Source organism: Branchiostoma belcheri, unplaced genomic scaffold (assembly GCF_001625305.1).
Source record: "Branchiostoma belcheri isolate BF01 breed outbred unplaced genomic scaffold, Haploidv18h27 scaffold6, whole genome shotgun sequence".
NCBI classification, from domain to species: domain Eukaryota; kingdom Metazoa; phylum Chordata; class Leptocardii; order Amphioxiformes; family Branchiostomatidae; genus Branchiostoma; species Branchiostoma belcheri.
In genome coordinates, this window is record NW_017804242.1 from 6458116 (window position 1) to 6476915 (window position 18800).

Consider the following 18800-nt stretch of genomic DNA (forward strand, 5'->3'; position numbering starts at 1 on the left):
ACACTTGTGACGTAATTGAGAACGAGAAGAACATCTGAGGGTATAGATTATGTAAATTAAGACCTAATTTGCATAATTAAAGGGAAATTGTATTAATTTCATAGTTGTAATTGCTACTTGCCGCATTTGGAAGTTACGTGAAGGTGAACATCAATAAAGATAATTTATTCAAATTATGACCTCATTTGCATAATTTATGAGGAAGTGATAGAATAGCCTTTTTGTTAGATAAGACTGTCATTGGGTGGAGAATATGATCAACTGATATAATCCTTCCAATTGAGGCTCTTATTTGCAAAATCAATGTTTAAAATTGAATAAATTCGTCAACCACAAGGGTTAACATCATTTGGCGAAGGTATGAGATCGTGGAACTCTTGTTTCATTACTTTTACACAACAGATGTGATGACCTTACAGAAGTAACAACCTGCCATGGACGAAGACAGCTTTGTGTTTGCTGTGAGGAGTGGAAACGTGCAGACCGTGAGGCGGTGTCTTCAGGCCGGGAGGGACGTCAATCACAAGTTTTTGGTGTCTCCATGGGTAACTGCAGTCATTATGATCGTTTGGGTTTTGGAGGGTGGCATTTTTTTATCTCGATTACTGTACAGCTCGTACGCCATACGGCGATTCGTCGTCGGCATCACATGCTTTTCAGCAAGCGGAGGAATAAGTAACTAATCATAGACAATTATGCCCTTAAGCTTAGATTTTTGTATTTCGTTCACACATATTCTATTTCACCGCCATCAATTGTAACATCGTATAGTCGTAGATTTAAAGAATTCTATCTTGCTGTCCCCGAGAGTCGGTTTTGCAGCAGCTCTTTTATTTCTCCGTCTGTTTACTCAGATTGACTTGAGCGCACTCCATGTGGCCAGCATGCTCGGGTACACTGGGTTAGTGAAGCTGCTGATTGAACATGGCGCTGATGTGGAGGCAAGGGACAACGTAAGTACAGACAATCATCTCATGTAGTTAAAATTAAGGGGAAACTAATGGCCTTGAGAAATATCTACAATCCTGAGAATATTATCTGATTTCTTGACTTTTGGAGACCCATTTATATCCACGACAGGGGTTTGATTAACTTTATTAGGAAGTTTTGAACTTTTTACAAAAAGGATGTATCTCATACAAGTCACGAAGGAACTGTGCCTTTAAGTTTAGGCTTTACAATGTTTAATACCCATATTGTTTTCTTTTTATGTAAACGTTGCTCAACTGTAAAAGCAGTTTCATCTTAAGGGTTTTCTCACTGGCTAATTTGGCATTTTAACTTTCCATCGTTTTGTCACAAAGAAATTTAGAAAGAACTGTAGTTGTACTGAATATTGATACCTGGGTACAAAAGGGTTATGAATATGATTTTATGGACCATATGGATGACGTCATCATATTTTATTGCCCCAAATGTAATTATTTTGATATCTACTAATTACTCGTAGTTATTAGAGAATAACTAGCTATTAATTAGGCTATTAGGTCATTCTCTAATAACTACGGGCAATCGATTTGTGCAAACGTACATGTACATCTGTAGCTTTGGCCATTATGCACATGAAAATCATACTTTTATTGCAGTTACTTGTACCAAAGTGCTATATTATAACTTTAAAGATAACTGTATTTAAAAGGCAGACCTTAGTGCGATGTTAAAGAACACAAATGTTGATTGTTTTTGGCAAAGTTAATGTTAACCACCTCATGTACGCAGATGATATCTGCCTGATTTGTCCCTCTAGGACTTCAAGGACCTTCTCGCATCGAGAAACAACATTTGCCCTTCCGATGCCCCCCCCCCGCACTTTTTAAACCTTTGTGTGATTTGTGTATTTGTACAGTTGTTACTGTCCCTGTTTTTTATATGGGCCTTTGTCCTGAAACAAGGAATAAATAAATAATAAATAATAAAATCAAAATAATATACAAGTGGCAAAGCAATTGCACATTTAAATTCTTGCTTTACAATTATCAATAGCCATATTGTGTAGTACTAAGTAAATGTTGCTAAACATATATGGTTGTCAACATTAAGCACTATCATCTTAAATATTGAAAAGTCAATCATGCTGCCCTTGAGATTCTATTTTAAAACACCAATGTGCAGCAGATTTATAGTTTCTCTGTGTGTTTACACAGGATGGCTTGACCGCACTCCATGTGGCCAGCTTTACCGGGAAGACCGGGGTAGCGGAGTTGCTGATTGAACAAGGCGCTGATGTGAAGGCGAAGCTCACCGTGAGTACAGGCGGTCACCTCATGTAGTAAGGATTTAGGGGCAATTAATGGTTGTTTAGAAATATCTGCTAACCTGATGTGTTCTCTGATTTCTTTCCTTTTGGGGCCCATTAACCACGGCAGGGGTTCAGTTTAGTAGGAAAATTATATAAATGTACAATGTATCTTATACAAGTGACAAAGTAATTGCATCTTGAAATTTGGGCTTTACAGTAGATGATAGTCTTACAGGTAAACCGTTCTAAAATATTTGATTGCCAATTGTAAAACTTAAATTGAAATTATATCTTTCAGTCCTTGAAGGTATGTTTGAATCCATCAATGGCCGTGTCTAAACGGAATCACCCAAGGCGGTTTACATGTGGTTTACCCCGAAGCCGGTTTCAAGTGGCTCCATCTGAACGCTCCGAAATCACATTGAAAGCGCCTCGATCCCAAGCCACGTCTAGAGGTGGTTTCGAATCGGTTTCCCCGCATCGCGATTTGCGTCTGAACGCAATGTGATTTCAATGTGACTTCGCCTGGTCATGGATTACGGAGTGATATTTCTTTTTTTATATGCAATACCAACTTTTACGTGGCAGCAACTTAAAGAGCAGTAATGGTCAAATTTGTCCGTTCTAGGGCGAGCTTGACCGCCTCTGGCGGGACCACGTCGGCATTCGGCCGAGATACGCTGGGAGGGGGGCATCAGCAAGCAGGTCGTTGACCTCTGACATTAATAACACGCCGCCTTGCGTGTTATCATCAAACAGCAATAAATGTAGCTCAAGCGCATTATGTTCGGACACGGTTTCGCAGGTGTGTGTGGCACGTGGACCAGATTGGAGGAATGTGAGTTACCCGAATCGCGGTTTGGGTGATTCCGTATAGACACGGCCAATGTGCAGCAGCTTTTTAGTTTCTCCGTGTGTTTACACAGGATGGCAGGACCGCACTCCATGTGGCCAGCGAGTACGGAAACATGGGGGTAATGAAGCTGCTGATTAAACATGGCGCTAAAGTGAAAACGAGGGACAACGTGAGTACAGACAATCATCTCTTGTATAGTATTAAAGGATTAAGGGCAATTTGTTGTTGTTGTTGCTGCTAAGAGGATATTCCATAATCTTTATTTTAAGCCGTTTGGACCTGACAGGCATAGGTATTCAATTTATCTTTAGCTGGCCTATCATAACACTCTAATACAGTTATGACAAAGCAAGATGCCGTTTTGAAGTTTAGGCTTTACAATGTTTGATAGCGTGATGTGCACTTTGCTAATAATGTGTAATTGTCAATTTTAAAAGCCCTTTGCTCCTTATCTGAAAACTCTCTCTTGCTGTCCTTAAGCAGCCCCATCAAACTCCTATTTGAATCCAACAATGTGCAGCAGAATTGTATGTGTTTGCACAGGATGGAAGAACCGCGCTCCATCAGACCAGCTGGAACGCGAATCCTAGGGTAGCGGAGCTGCTGATTAAACATGGCGCTGATGTGGAGGCGAGGGACAACGTGAGTATTGTTTTGTTTGTTTATTGGTTCGCATATATTTATGAACAATAACATGAACGTATTACTGACAATAAAATGCTGGGGAAAGATATGAAGCCATAGTGGCTTGTCTGGGATCTTCCCCGACAAAATTAATTAACAACTGAAATAATGCTAACGAATCAAATGGTAATAATAAATAACAATAAGTAATTAATAAATTTGATCAATATGATCAATATGATAATGGTAACAAAACAAATAGTAACAATGAATAACAAAAGTGATTGATAAATAACGCTACTTAGAAATGATATGTTAAAACATAGGTTAACAGAACTTTAACTGCAGTACAGACATAGGCAGAATTGAAGCAATAACTCAAGAAAAAAATAAATGAATTTTAAAAAGAAATTCAAACTTATACAGATGAAATCAAAGTAATAAGATATCAAATGTCGGTGGGAAAGAAAAGTAGGTGATTTTTAAGATTTCGTTTAAAGCTAATTATTGATGTTAAACATTTTAGGTGGAGCGGGAGATTATTCCAAGTAGTTATAAATTTATATTTTACACTCATTTGGGCTACGGACGTTCTAACTAGGGGGATATGGAAATGGGCACTTTGTCGAGTTTGGTAAGTATGAAAATGGGAATTAAGATTTAGAAGACCGTTAAATGTGTCTGGAAGAGAACAAGTAAGGAATTTAAACGTAAATAGCATCAGATGAAGTCTGTTTATATAAAAAATATTCAAAATCTTAAGTTTTGTAAACAAAGGTGCAGAATGTGCGTGGAAACTGACGCCGGTGGCTGAACGAACAAATCTTTTTTGGAGTAATACTAGGGGCTGTAGTGTGGTTTTGTAGGCGCATCCCCAGACTATATTCCCGTAGGTTAGATATGGGTATATTAAGCTATTGTATATGGTAATAATGGTTTTTTACCTCCATGAAAAATGGAGGTATTGTTTTTGGTGTGTCTGTCTGTATGTATGTATGTCTGTGTGTGTTTCCGCAACTTTGTGGTCAGCATAACTTCAGAACGCCTTTATGGATTATGATGATATTTGGTATGTTGGTAAGTCTTAGGAAGATAAATGTCAAGGTCAAATATGGGCCTACTGGTGGATGACCTTGGTACTGCAGCAGAACTTCCGGTTTTTGTATCTTTTGTCCTGAACATGCTATGGTGACCTAATTTGCATAATTTATGCAAAAATTCTATGATTTCTTAATGCTGAATGATGGGAATGTCATATTTGGGACATCTGTAACTTAATCAAAAGTTAACATACATCATGATGCATATATCATGTTAATGCAGAGGTAATTTGCATAATTAAAGAAGAAATTTGCATTTACATATTAAGCCCATATTTCATGGAGGTATGATGTCTCGGAATTCTTGGTTTTTATGTGTTGTACATATTGTCATTGTCCTGAATCTGTATGTTTTGTTTGCAGCTACGTTGTATTTTTATGTACCATGTAAGGTCGGCACAATTCAGCGGTCCATAATTACCTCCATGAAAAATGGAGGTATTGTTTTTGGCGCGTCTGTCTGTGTGTCTGTGTGTGTGTGTGTGTGTGTCTGTGTGTGTGTGTGTGTGTGTCTGTGTATGTTTCCGCACATTTGTAGTCAGCATAACTTCAGAACGCCTTTATGGATTATTATGATATTTGGTATGTTGGTAAGTCTTAGGAAGACAAAGGTCAAGGTCAAATATGGGCCTCCTGGTGGATGACCTTGGTACTGCAGCCGAACTTCTGGTTTTTGTATCTTTTGTCCTGAACATGCTATGGTCTTGATGTTTTGGTGACAGATTGCTTTTCCTGTCAGAAATAAGTGATGTGAGTTTGGTCCACCTAGCAGCTTGTTCTGGAACTGCAGGGCACTTTCTGGCGAAATGTTTGAAAGCCAATAAGTCCAGATAGGGACAACATATTTTCATAATTTTTGGTGTGTAGGTAGCTGAGTGAGATATGTACATAATTGAATGCAAATATGCAAATTAGGACTTTATTTGAATAATTAATGAGGAAATTCTATAATTACAGTGTTCTACATAATACTACTTTCATACATGTAATGTATGTAACCTATAGCAGGAGGAACATCAACAGATACTAATTATGCAAATGATTATCTAATTTGCATAATTAATGCGAAAATTCTATGATTTCTTAATGGTGAATGATGGGAATGTCATACTTGGGACATCTGTAAGTTGATCAACAGTTAACATACATTACGATGCATATATCATGTTAATGCAGAGGTCATTTGCATAATTAAAGAAGAAATTTACATTTACATATCAAGCCCATATTTCATGGAGGTATGAGGTCTCGGAACTCTTGTTGAGTAAGAAGATGTTTAAGTTTTCCAATAATACCGATAGTTTTTGAATTTTTTTTACCTAACATAGTTATATGTGGTTTCCAGGTCAATCGTTCATCAATGATTATACCTAAGAATTTGGCTTGACTCTCTTGAGAAAGGGTCACATTTTTTAAAAAGATTTTGGCGCTTCTATTGTAGGTTTTATTTCTATTACAGAAAATAAGGTAGTATGTCTTCTTAACATTGATAATTCATTTGCCTCAAAACACGATATAACCTTTTTCAATTCTTCGTTAGCCAGGTTTACTAGCGTATCAAAATTCGAGTTTGAAAGAAAAAGATTTGAATCATCTGCAAATAGGATAAAGAATATAATTGAGGATGCTTTTTCGAGGTCATTTATATAAATCAAAAAAGTAGGGGTCCTAGTATCGAACCCTGTGGGACACCACATTCTATTATTTTAAGTTGTGATTTATTATCATTAAGGGTTACGTATTGCTGTCTATCGGATAGATAAGAAGAGAACCATTTTATGGCGGAATCAATTTCAGAGCAGTCCCGCCTGAATCCGGGGTGCCTCGCCTCGACGGGTTTTGCTGGGTGGGGGGCTTGAAGAGCGTAGGCCAGACGTGGACGGGGAACCGGGCCTGACCCGGAAGAATGACGTCATGCTGGTATTGCATTGTGGGTGATGACGTCATACCTTCCGGCCCAATAGCCGAGCATGACAAATAGTGTATTCTTTGTTATCTATAGCGGTAGAAATTTTTTCCATTAAGTGTATGAGTGCTAGAGAAGTAGAATAGCCCTTTCTGAAGCCATATTGGTGTTTATATAGGATGTTATTTTGATTTAAATGTTTCAGAAGACGATTGTATACTAGTTTTTCCAAGACCTTAGATACGCAGGGAAGGACAGATATTGGTCGATAGTATCTAGTTAAATGTAAAATGTACAAAACAATGAAGTAATAATATCCTAAAACAAGGGATCTTGTTCCGGTGGTCCTCCATGGAAGACAAGAAAGCAGCGCTCACCTCTGTAAACTGTTTCCGCTGATCTTGTGTTGATAAGTTTTCCTTTCGGCGAGACTCAGCTTCTTTACATACTCCTGCTCTTTAGTGTACTCTTGAACATTAGTTTCCTCAAGAATTAACCAATTTATGCATAAAAATTACGAGTTGACGCCTGAATCCTTAAATAGTGCTTTACAAGACTTTATAACCCCTCCACAAGAGGCCGGAAGAAATTCTTTGTCAATACGCATTACAAGAAAACGAAAACAACAATACAAGAAACATAAAAGTATAAAAAGTTGGTTTGACCAAACTTGCGCATCGGCCAGACAAGAACTCCAAAACTTAGGTAGGCTACTCTCCAAAGACCCACGTAATCCATCTCTTATAGAGGTTCTTATTTTAAAAAGAAAAAAATGTACATAAGACTTATTCGCAAAACTAAAAAGGATTTCAAAAATAATATCCTAAAACAACTCAACTCTTACTCTGATAACAACCCTTCGTCATTTTGGTCACTTCTAAAAGACTTAAAGGCCACCAATAATGTTAAGATGAATACACAAGAACTAATCTCCGATGAAAAGCTCCATTCACACTTTAAAGCTCTCTACGGTAAAGAATCCATCCCCAAAGGTTCATTATCAACCGACAGCTTCGAAATGGAAATTAAAAAGAAATTATTACAGTTAGAGAACGATTTAAAAGACAACCCCCTTGACAGCCCAATTCTAAGTCAGGAGATCAGTAAAGCAATCTCCAACCTTAAGAATGGAAAAGCCTCAGGTAGTGACCTAATTCTCAACGAAATGTTGAAGTGATCTCCTCACACACTAATTAAGCCCCTCACCAAACTATTCAACCTTTTACTTTCCTCTGGCTATTTCCCCCAGAATTGGTGCACTAGTCATATTGTCGCGCGCCCTACACAAGGGCGGGGCAAAAGATGATCCTAGTAACTACAGGGGTATTTCGGTCACAAGCTGTCGAGCAAAATTATTCACATCAATATCAAATACACGCTTAACAACTTTTTACCTTCGCCAAGAAGGTTATGTTTTCAGTAGCGTTTGTCTGTGTGTGTGTTTGTGTGTGTGTTTGTGGTTTAGCAAGATTACTCAAGAAGCAGTGAATGGATTGAAATGAAACTTGGTAGGTATGTAGGTCTTCATGAGACCTAGAAATGATTAGATTTTGGGCCCCCTGGCGGCTTTCCTTGGTACTGCAGCAAAACTTCCGGTTTTGATATCTCGTGATCTGGACATGCTAGGGTCACGAATTTTGGTTGGTAGATAGTTCTTGGAGTAGGGAAGAAGTGACATGAGTTTGGGTCCCCTAGCGGCTTGTCCTGGAACTGCAGGAGCATTTGTTGAAAAAATTTCGAAGGATAATAACTCAAGAACCGGTTGACGGATTGTCATGATCTTTAGTATGTAGGTAGTTGAAGTGATGCTTGACATAATCAGATTACAATTATGCAAATCAGGTGCTAATTTGCATAATTAATGAGGAAATTCTATAAATCTGCTTTGTTCGATAATAGAACTATGAAACACTTGTGACATCTACTTGAGAACAAGATAAAACATCTGAGGATATAGATTATTTAAATGAGGACCTAATTCGCATAATTAATGGCAAATTTTTGTAATTTCATGGTTATAACTGTTGAGAATTTCATACCTGCCACATTTGGAAGTTAAGTGAAGCTGAACATCAATAAACATAATTTATTACAATCATGACCTCATTTGCATAATTGCTACAATAGCCTTTTTGTGTCATTGGGTGGAGATCGAATATGATCAACTGATATAATCCACGCAAATGAGGCTCTTATTTACAAAATCGATGATTAAATTGTATAATTCGTCAACTGCAAGGGTTAACATCACTTGGCGAAGGTATGAGATCGCGGAACTCTTGTTTTAGATGAGAATAAACTCATCTCCCCGAACCAGGCCGGCTTCAGAAAACAATTCAGCACAAATGATAATCTCTTTGTTTTAGACTCGCTAATTACGAAATATTTACATAACAATAAACGCCTTTATTCATGTTTCATAGATTTTAGAAAGGCATTTGACACAGTCTGGAGAGAAGGGCTCCGTTTTAAGTTATTAAATTCAGGAATAGGAGGGAATTTCTATAAATTAATCAAATGCTTATATGATAAACCCGAAACTTGCGTCAAAACAAAATCTGGCCTTACACCACCATAAGGGTGTCCGGCAGGGGTGTAACTTGAGCCCCACCCTTTTTAATTTATTTATTAATGACCTATAATTCAGAATGTATGCCACCTTCTTTATATAATCTATATGTCTCTTGTTTATTGTATGCTGATGATGTTGTAATACTTTCAGAATCAGACGAAGGTCTGCAATCGGCCATAAATAGATTAAGTAGCTTTTGTGATAAATGGAAGTTCCAAGTAAATTTGAAAAAAACAAAAGTTGTAATATTTAACAAAACAGGCCGCTCATTTCCAAAGCAAAAGTTCTACTTTGGTAATAATACAATAGAAAACGTCCCATCCTATTGCTACTTGGGCCTTATCCTCTCATCATCAGGTAGCTTCACCCTAGCTAAAAAGCAGTTAATCACTGAAGGCACGAAAAGCCATTTATATTTCAAATCTATTATTCGTTCATCTGTTTCACCACGTAGCCTCCTAAAGATATTTGACACATGTATAAAGCCGATCCTTCTGTACGGTTGTCAGATTTGGGGGACAGAACAATTACATGATACCTCACCTATCGAAAATGTACACAATCAATTCTGTAAAAATGTTCTTGGTGTTTTTAGAAATAGTAGCAATGTCGCCTGTAGAGCAGAACTAGGCAGGTTTTCTTTAGATATAGATGTTTGTCTATATGTAGATTCTGGTTACGTCTGTTCCAATTATCACCAACCAAGACAAAGGACAGAGACACGCAGTTTGGCCGATAAAGGGAAAAGTTTAATCATTTGGCGAACTTTTCCAGAAGAGAAACAGGCCTCACAATGAATAAAGATTTCAAAGAAAACAAAACTACAACAAAATGCCTTGTCTTACCCTATACTTGACTTAGTAAAAATAAGAAATTAGAAAAGAATACGGTGGCGAGGAGGGTGGTGGTGGGAAGAGAAGCGGAACCAGAGACGTCCGCTCACAAGGCCCCGAGCTGGGCGAATGTGAGCGGGGAGCCGGCTAGCCCGGGTCCACGTGGTTCCCGGCGCCAGGCCACAGAAGTTGGGGCGGAGTTGGCGAGTTCGCCTGGAAGTGCTAATTAACAAAAATGACTGCCAGACATTTTTCCACAATCGGATTCAACTTCTCACCCCCTTCAAAGGGATGCACTCCTCTTACAGCAAAGTCTTCCGACAAATACCCATAGACGAACTTTATTGCAACGTGTTAAAGATTACAATGGATATTCCTTTTTGTGGCATTCCGATAACTCACATTGTGACCTTGAATATATTGGTAAAATACTGCGAAAAAGACTTATAGATATGCATATACAAACATTTTTTCATAATTTGTCAATAGATACTGGTAAGTTAAGATTTTATGCAAAATGTAAAACCATATACAATATAGAGCAATATCTAGATCTAGCAGATTTCGAACTACGCTCCGCTATTAGTAAAATTAGAGTTAGTGCCCATCCTCTGGAAATAGAGAGAGGCCGATATAGAAAGGTTCCTGTATGTGAAAGAATTTGTAAATATTGCAATGCAAAGGTTGTGGAAGACGAAATACACTTTATTTCAAATTGTTCGCTTTATAACAATGCTCGAAATGAGCTGACTATTCAAACTTCTACAATTTATCCCAATTTTACTAAACTTACAGACAAAGAAAAAACTATTTTTCTGTTAACTTCCCAAAACCCACAAATTTTAGAAAAGGTGGGACATTACGTCTTCCATGGTTTACAAAAGGGAAGTCAAACCCTTCAGACATAGCTATAGTTTTAGTCAACTACTTTTCATCATGTAGATACTATTGTATAATAATATAATCTGTTTCAATACTGTTGTATGTTTATGATTTGCAATTAGCCTACGGGCACGAATTTGAATGAAACTTCATTAACGCTAAGTGGATCACTGCTTTTAAAAATAGGCGTCACTTTTGCGACTTTTAGTGGGTGAGGAACAACTCCATTTTGCAAGGATAGAGACAGAATATGCGTTAGAGGGGCAATAACATAGGGCAGTGATAACTTTAGTACTTTAGGGCTTATTTCGTCATGACCAGCAGCTGAGTCTTTTAAGTTTTTGATAATATCTGTAATTTCAGCACCAGTTGGTGGTATAAAAGTTGATAGGTTAGAATTTACTTGTAAGGTGATGTAGCTAAGAGGGTCTTGTGTTCCTTTTGGGATTTTACTATCAAGCGTAGGTCCAATATTAATGAAAAAATCATTGAATTCGTTACATATTTCATCTTTATTTTCGGTAGTTTTGGTACCAATTTGTATTTTGTTTGGACCAGCTGATTTACTTTTATTACGATTTAAAACGTCATTTATCAGGTTCCATGTTTGTTTTATATTACTGGTAGCTTCATTGAACTTTCTGTGATAGTATTCCTTCTTTGCAGTTTTTAGGAAATGATTAAACTTATTCCGGTATTTTTTATAGATACTGTGGTTTGAGGGCGTCGGGTTCTTGACATATTTAGTAAAGAGCTTGTTTTTTCTGCGTATTGACTTTAACAATCCACTGCTTAGCCAGGGTTTTCTGCGAGAATGTTGGGAGATTTTTGTAATTTTCTTTGGGAAACATTTTTCGTATAACGATCCGTATGTTTCAAAAAATTGATTATATGCTTTTTCTGTGTCTGTTTCGTTTAATACGTCGCTCCATACTATTTCTGATAGGGATTGTGTAAATTTCTGAATGTTAGTTGTGTTAACTCGACGATAAGATATTTTGTCTGTCTGCCTGACTGGCTCGTTTAAATCGGATGTAAGGAATATTGGGAAGTGATCTGATATGTCAGTGACGAGGATGCCAACTTTGATATTGTTGCTAACAGAGTTTGTATAAATGTTGTCTATCAAGGTAGCAGAGTAGGGTGTAATTCTGGTAGGTTTGCATATAAGTGGGTAAAAGCCAGATGAGAACATTTCATTTACATGATCAGTAGTGGGTTGGTTAGTGTTGTTTAACAGATTAATATTAAAATCACCAATAATGTAACAAGTTGTTCTTTCCCTATTAATATTGTTCATAGATTCATTTATGCGCTCATTGAATTCTGTAATGTCAGTATTTGGTGGGCGATACACACAGCTCAATATTGTTTTTTTCTCCTTCGGGTTACTTGAAATGATTTCAATGAATATACTCTTTGTGCCTGTGTCGTCGATGATAAATTCAAGGTCAGGTCGTTCTTGATAGTATACGTCGTTTCTTATGTATTGTGACCCCCCCCCCCCCCCGTGTACACTATATGACATCCAGTAGATTTCTAGCGGGGACCAATCATAGGGCTGCTGACGCGTCACCGACTAGCGGCTATTAGCACCTTGTTTCATGTAAATGCCATGAACTCAACCAGAGCGCGTATGTTGTTTCTTGCTTACATCAGTACTAAGTACTGGTACTTCCACAATCAGTTAGTAAAGTCATACCTTAGTAAAATCTACTTTGATGAACGAATCAAAACGGGACTGTAGACATTAAGTTTTACACATTCAAATGTGGCTGCACTGGCGCTAATGGAGCGACCACTACGTACGGGAAGGAACGGATCTTAGCGAAGCCGAGATTTGTGAACCAAACCCAACCCATCGAAGACGGGCCGCCAAACATAAAAATGGAGGGAAATGACGGACAACATGCCAACAAAGACAACATCACCAGACCAACAAACTTGGAAAACACCACTTCAAGCGCTAACGTTGTAAGAACTGTGGAACCTCAAACTAGTATGTTTGCGTCAGCGGAAAGGCTGTCGAAGTAACCACTACATGAAAAACTGCGGCGAAAAAGTAACATGGGTTCGTCCCAAATCTAGACGCAAGTGAGCTACCTACGCATCTTGCTTGTTGCTGTCAACTTACCCGTTAAAGATTGAACCGATACATGTACGTACTATAACTTGCCATACCCGGCCAAAGACGACTACATTACTGTTACTCTTTATTTTGTGCTGTATAATGTATATGCGTTACATTATCTATCATTGTCATTTCTGTGAATTCCTTAAAACATCTACTGTTAGTTTGTGCAACATTACGTAGTGCTACAATCTACGTAAAAAGTGGGCTTCATTACGTGTTATTATTATAATCTGCTAAGTCGTGTTGGTATTGAAAACTGTTTTATTCCGCCGTTCTTCTACAAACAGCCAGCAGAATTATGAAGATACTCGTTCTCAATACACATGCTGCAAACTAAAGTAATGGCAGTCCTACGAAAATTCTCTTTGTAATGTATAAGCGCTTTATGTCGACGTACAATGGGTGTGAAATACATGTTTTCGCCCATCGTGTGCCACCGGCTCGGTGGTAATTGGCTACTTTACAAGTGAAAGAACCGCGTCCGTGGGCCTTGATAAATTATTCAAATTATTCAGCAGCCCTCTGATTGGTCCCCGCTAGAAATTTACTGGATGTCATTCAGTGACGAGCCCTCCCCCCCCCTCCAGATCTATTCTTTCTGCAGTGATGTATGCTATTATAACCAGGTATACTATAATTTTCTGTGATATTATCTGTTAGCCATGTTTCTGTTATTGCAAGAACTGTAAAATTTTGGTGCAAGGAGGAGAGATATTCATTGAGCTCATTAAAATGGCAAGGAAGGCTTCGTACATTTAAGTGGAACAGAGATAGAGTGTTACAACAGGACATGTTGCAAGATTTATTAAAGGATTCAGCAGTATAATATTGGGAATATGTATTTATAGAAGTATAAAAGTCATTAAGAAAGTCTGTATCAGGATCCAGTGGGGAAATTTGTGACTCATTGTCTAAATTATTTAGTTCAGTAGGGTTAAATATCAGGGTGCTGGGTTGAGGGGTTTTTGAATTGAGTTCATGATGGGTGTTCAAGGGTTACTTGACTTAGCTCAAAACAGTTCAGGAATTTCCACAGGAAACAGTTCAGGAATTTCGAATCGTGTCTTCAATGTCTGGAGTCGGCTCTAGTGCGTCTGCGATCTGTTCTTCCCTCCCCAGGTGGGTGTACAACGAGTTTATCAAACTTCAGGTAGGCGATGTTTCCTCGTTCTCTTTCAGCTTTCATCTGTGGGATCAGTTCCTTCCTCTTCTGTCTCACCTTCTCTGAGTAGTCCTCATTAATGTAGATGTAGCTTTGCTACAATTGGGCGTGGTCGCCCTCCGTCCGGTTCTATGCGCTCTCTCGATCTCTATCTGTTTTGGGTCTAGCTTTAGTTTCTCCCTGACTAGTTCCCTTACTTTCTGTTCACACTGCTCCCAAGTCTCGTTCTTTGTATCAGCGACTCCGTCAATCAATATATTATTTCGTCTAGATTGGTTTTCCAGGTAGTCAACTTTGGTGTCGTTTGCGGTGATGTCTTTCTTGAGTAGAGTTATTTCTGTGTCTATGTCCTCTACCTTTTGTACATGTCGGAGTAGGTTGATTTTGTTTTCGTCGATTTCCTTTTGAGAGTATTGTAGGCTGTCCTTGATCTCTTGAACTTCACGTATAATGTTGTCCATTCTCTTGTGTGTTGACTCCATAATCGTGTCCAAGAATGATTTGAAGTTCCTCTCTTGTAGTTCTAGTAGTTCTTTGACAACGGACAGGGATATAGAATCGTCTTCTGAGGTGTTGCCTTTTCTTGGCGCCATTCTTCCGGGGGGGGGGGGGCTCGTCACTGAATGACATCCAGTAAATTTCTAGCGGGGACCAATCAGAGAGCTGCTGAATAATTTGAATAATTTATCAAGGCCCACGGACGCGGTTCTTTCACTTGTAAAGTAGCCAATTACCACCGAGCCGGTGGCACACGATGGGCGAAAACATGTATTTCACACCCATTGTACGTCGACAAAAAAGCGCTTATACATTACAAACAGAATTTTCGTAGGACTGCCATTACTTTAGTTTGCAGCATGGGAATTGAGAACGAGTACAATGTATCTTCATAATTCTGCTGGCTGTTTGTAGAAGAACGGCACAATAAAACAGTTTTCAATACCAACACGACTTAGCAGTTAACACGAAATGAAGCCCACTTTTTACGCAGATTGTAGCACTACGTAATGTTACACAAACTAACGGTAGATGTTGTAAGGAATTCACAGAAATGACAATGATAGATAATGTAACGCATATACATTATACAGCACAAAATAAAGAGTAACAGTAATGTAGTCGTCTTTGGCCGGGTATGGCAAGTTATAGTACGTACATGTATCGGTTCAATCTTTAACGGGTAAGTTGACAGCAACAAGCAAGATGCGTAGGTTCTATTACATTGTAGCTCACTTGCGTCTAGATTTGGGACGAACCCATGTTACTTTTTCGCCGCAGTTTTTCATGTAGTCGTTACTTCGACAGCCTTTCCGCTGACGCAAACATACTAGTTTGAGGTTCCACAGTTCTTACAACGTTAGCGCTTGAAGTGGTGTTTTCCAAGTTTGTTGGTCTGGTGATGTTGTGTTTGTTGGCTTGTTGTCTGTCATTTCCCTCCATTTTTATGTTTGGCGGCCCGTCTTCGATGGGTTGGGTTTGGTTCACAAATCTCGGCTTTACTAAGATCCGTTCCTTCCCGTACGTAGTGGTCGCTCCATTAGCGCTGGTGCAGTCACATTTGAATGTGTAAAACTTAATGTCTACAGTCCCGTTTTGATTCGTTCATCAAAGTAGATTTTACTAAGGTATGACTTAAATAACTGATTGTGCAAGTACTAGTACTTAGTACTGAAGTAAACAAGAAACAATTACGCGCTCTACGTCGATGAAGGTTAGACATCCAGGTAATACGATACGCCAAAAAAACAGTTACTCAAGCAACTGGATATGATTTTGAAAACGTCAGACGTTTCAGCTAGTATCCACTAGCTTTCGTCAGTGACTGAGAGACCAGAGGGGAAAGCAGGTTTATAAGTACAACCTGTTGATTGATATGCAAATAAAGTGGAGACAAATCTACTGGATGTCATATAGTGTACAGACAATCATCTCTTGTAGTTAGGATTAAGGGCAATTTGTTGTCGTTTAGAAGTATCTGCTACTAAGAGGATATTCCATAATCTTTATTTCAAGCCGTTTGGACCTGACAGGCATTGGGATTCAATTTACGTTTATAGCTGGCCTTTCAAACACCCTAATACAGTTATGACTATGTACCATATGTATGTATATATACGTGACAAAGCAATGCCGTTTTGAAGTTTAGGCTTTACAATGTTTGATAGCCATATTGATTTTTACTCCGTGAAGGAGGTCAGGACCTCCGGACGGAGTGTTGTGAACGGCTGGTTTTTCGTGTTCGCAGTCAAAAAACTGGGTTCTCTTTGTGTAATCGGCACGCAATTTTATATGCCGTCTGCGGGCATGCCCGTGTTGATGCACGAATGTGTATTTTTGCCGTCGCTGCTTTCGCGGTTAATGTAATATTGCAGACGCACCCCTACAATTACGAGGCGAATTGGAATGGTCCAGAAAAACGCGTTGTTTGGAATAGCAGTGGGGGGGTGGAACTTCATGCAGATACGGGGTGGTTTTGATAAGTGGTTCCAGATGTTTTTGGCCGTACTTAAGAGATGGCAAGTTTTTTGGAAGATGTTCGCAGCCAAAACGCATTCTTCCGTACGTCGCATTTCTGTGTAATTTCGCATGTGGTGTGGCATTATGTCCGGGATGATGCACGTCTTTTTATTTTTACCGTAGCTGTTTTGATATTTGAGTAAATGCTTATTTTCGAAACATCCCCATGTCGTTGAAATATGTTTTCGTCTGTTTATGTGACCGGTAGTAGTTAGTAAGTGGCGGTCAGGCTGATGGGGACGGAAATGTGGGGTGGTCAGAGGTCAACATTACGAAATGTAAATACCGATGACGTAATCCTATCGATTTCAAACTGGTCGGCTGTGGCGACCTAGTGGCGGCGTGTATTTAGTCACGTCGCAACTGGTCGGTCGTCCTAGCAACGAGCATGCTGGCCGCTTCGTAATTCACTGTACACATGGCCAATATTTTTGGGTTGGGCCGCTCCATAGTGTTAGTGGAGCAGCTCTTTGTAAACATGGACAATATTTTTGAGCAACCCATCAATGTGTTCTGCCTCGTGGTCGGATGTGGTCTGGGGCTGGTAAACCGCACATACTAGTAGATCGGGTAATTTTATGATTTGCTAGTTGTAAAGGCGTCTTGTAGTATGAGCCGGTGTATGAAGAAGTAGCCTGTGTTACACAATCATGCTTTCGGCCGGATTGATGTGCAACTGTTACTAATTACAGGGACTGCCGCTGCGCTAATGCCGACTGGTTGCTTGGCCAGTCGCGCTGTCCTGATACACCGCGAATGTTGGGCAATATGCGAGTGTTCCCTGTAGACAGTCCCGGGAGTCATTTTTTTCGCACATTCGCACATTCCAGGAGCCAAACCAAAATACGTTCATGATCCGAGTCCAAAAACCGAAACGTGAAAATCGGATGATCGGACCTGATGTACATTTCTCTTTCTGTAGATTGTACACACAATACACACATCTTTAGTCTGGCCATGGCAGGTAAAAAAAAGTAACCCTGAATCATACTAGATTAGCGTAAATGCATGTTTATGCGTTCAAAACAAGAAAAGAAATTGTTTCCCGGTATTAATCTCTTGAAACACGGCGCTGAATATTGACGCAAAAATATTTCGGCCATCGCGCGCCCTTCCCCGTTGTTTAGACTGCATGCAAATCCCACGTCACGTGTCGGAATTTCGCATCTCTGATTGGTTGTTGCGTCTAAAGATGACTGAGCCGACGCGCGTTTAAACAATTTTTCTTTGTTCGATTTATCACACTTCACAGAGAATTGTCGCCAATGGCTACTTCTTTTTGTTGCAATATATAATACTTCACGGAGAATTGTCACCTATGGCTTCTTGTTTTTATTTACATGTGTACTTTGCTAATAATGTATAATTGTCAATCGTAAAAGCACTTTCCTCCTTATCTAAAAACTTCATCTTGCTGTCCTCCAGGGTGTTTTTTTTTCAATCCAACAATGTGTAGCAGATTTGTATGTGTTTACACAGTGTGGCTGGACCGCACTGCATCGGGCCAGCATAAACGTGGAACCTGGGGTAGCGGAGCTGCAGATTAAACATGAAAAGTCAATCATGCTGCCCTTGAGAGTCTATTTTAATACACCAATGTGCAGCAAATTTATAGTTTCTCTGTGTGTTTACGCAGAATGGCTGCACCGCACTCCATCTGGTCAGCTTTACCGGGAAGACCGGGGTAGCGGAGTTGCTGATTGAACATGGCGCTGATGTGGAGGCGAAGCACAGCGTGAGTACAGGCGGTTATCACCTAATGTAGTAAGGATTTAGGGGCAATTAATGGTTGTTGAGAAATATCTGCTAACCTGAAAGTGTTCTCTGATTTCTTACCTTTTGGGGCCCATTAACCACGGCAGGGGTTTAGTTAAGTAGGAAAATTATATAAATGTACAATGTATCTTATACAAGTGACAAAGTAATTGCATATTGAAATTTGGGCTTTACAGTAGATGATAGCCATAATGCTTTC

The 18800-nt window shown here is 39.1% G+C and overlaps 2 protein-coding genes across 2 annotated transcripts in view; both read left to right on the top strand.

The window, feature by feature from the left end:
• The first annotated feature begins 434 nt into the window (after positions 1–434).
• Positions 435–18800, top strand: part of LOC109482308 (putative ankyrin repeat protein RF_0381) — a 19403-nt gene continuing 1037 nt past the window's right edge. The window contains exons 1-6 of the mRNA XM_019784991.1: positions 435–485; positions 855–953; positions 2145–2243; positions 3166–3264; positions 3639–3737; positions 18462–18560. Coding sequence (XP_019640550.1) covers positions 435–485; positions 855–953; positions 2145–2243; positions 3166–3264; positions 3639–3737; positions 18462–18560 — 546 coding nt within the window. The remainder of the gene's footprint in view (positions 486–854; positions 954–2144; positions 2244–3165; positions 3265–3638; positions 3738–18461; positions 18561–18800) is intronic.
• Positions 18503–18800, top strand: part of LOC109482681 (death-associated protein kinase 1-like) — an 8968-nt gene continuing 8670 nt past the window's right edge. The window contains exon 1 of the mRNA XM_019785507.1: positions 18503–18560. The gene's annotated coding sequence lies outside the window, so the exon portion shown is untranslated. The remainder of the gene's footprint in view (positions 18561–18800) is intronic.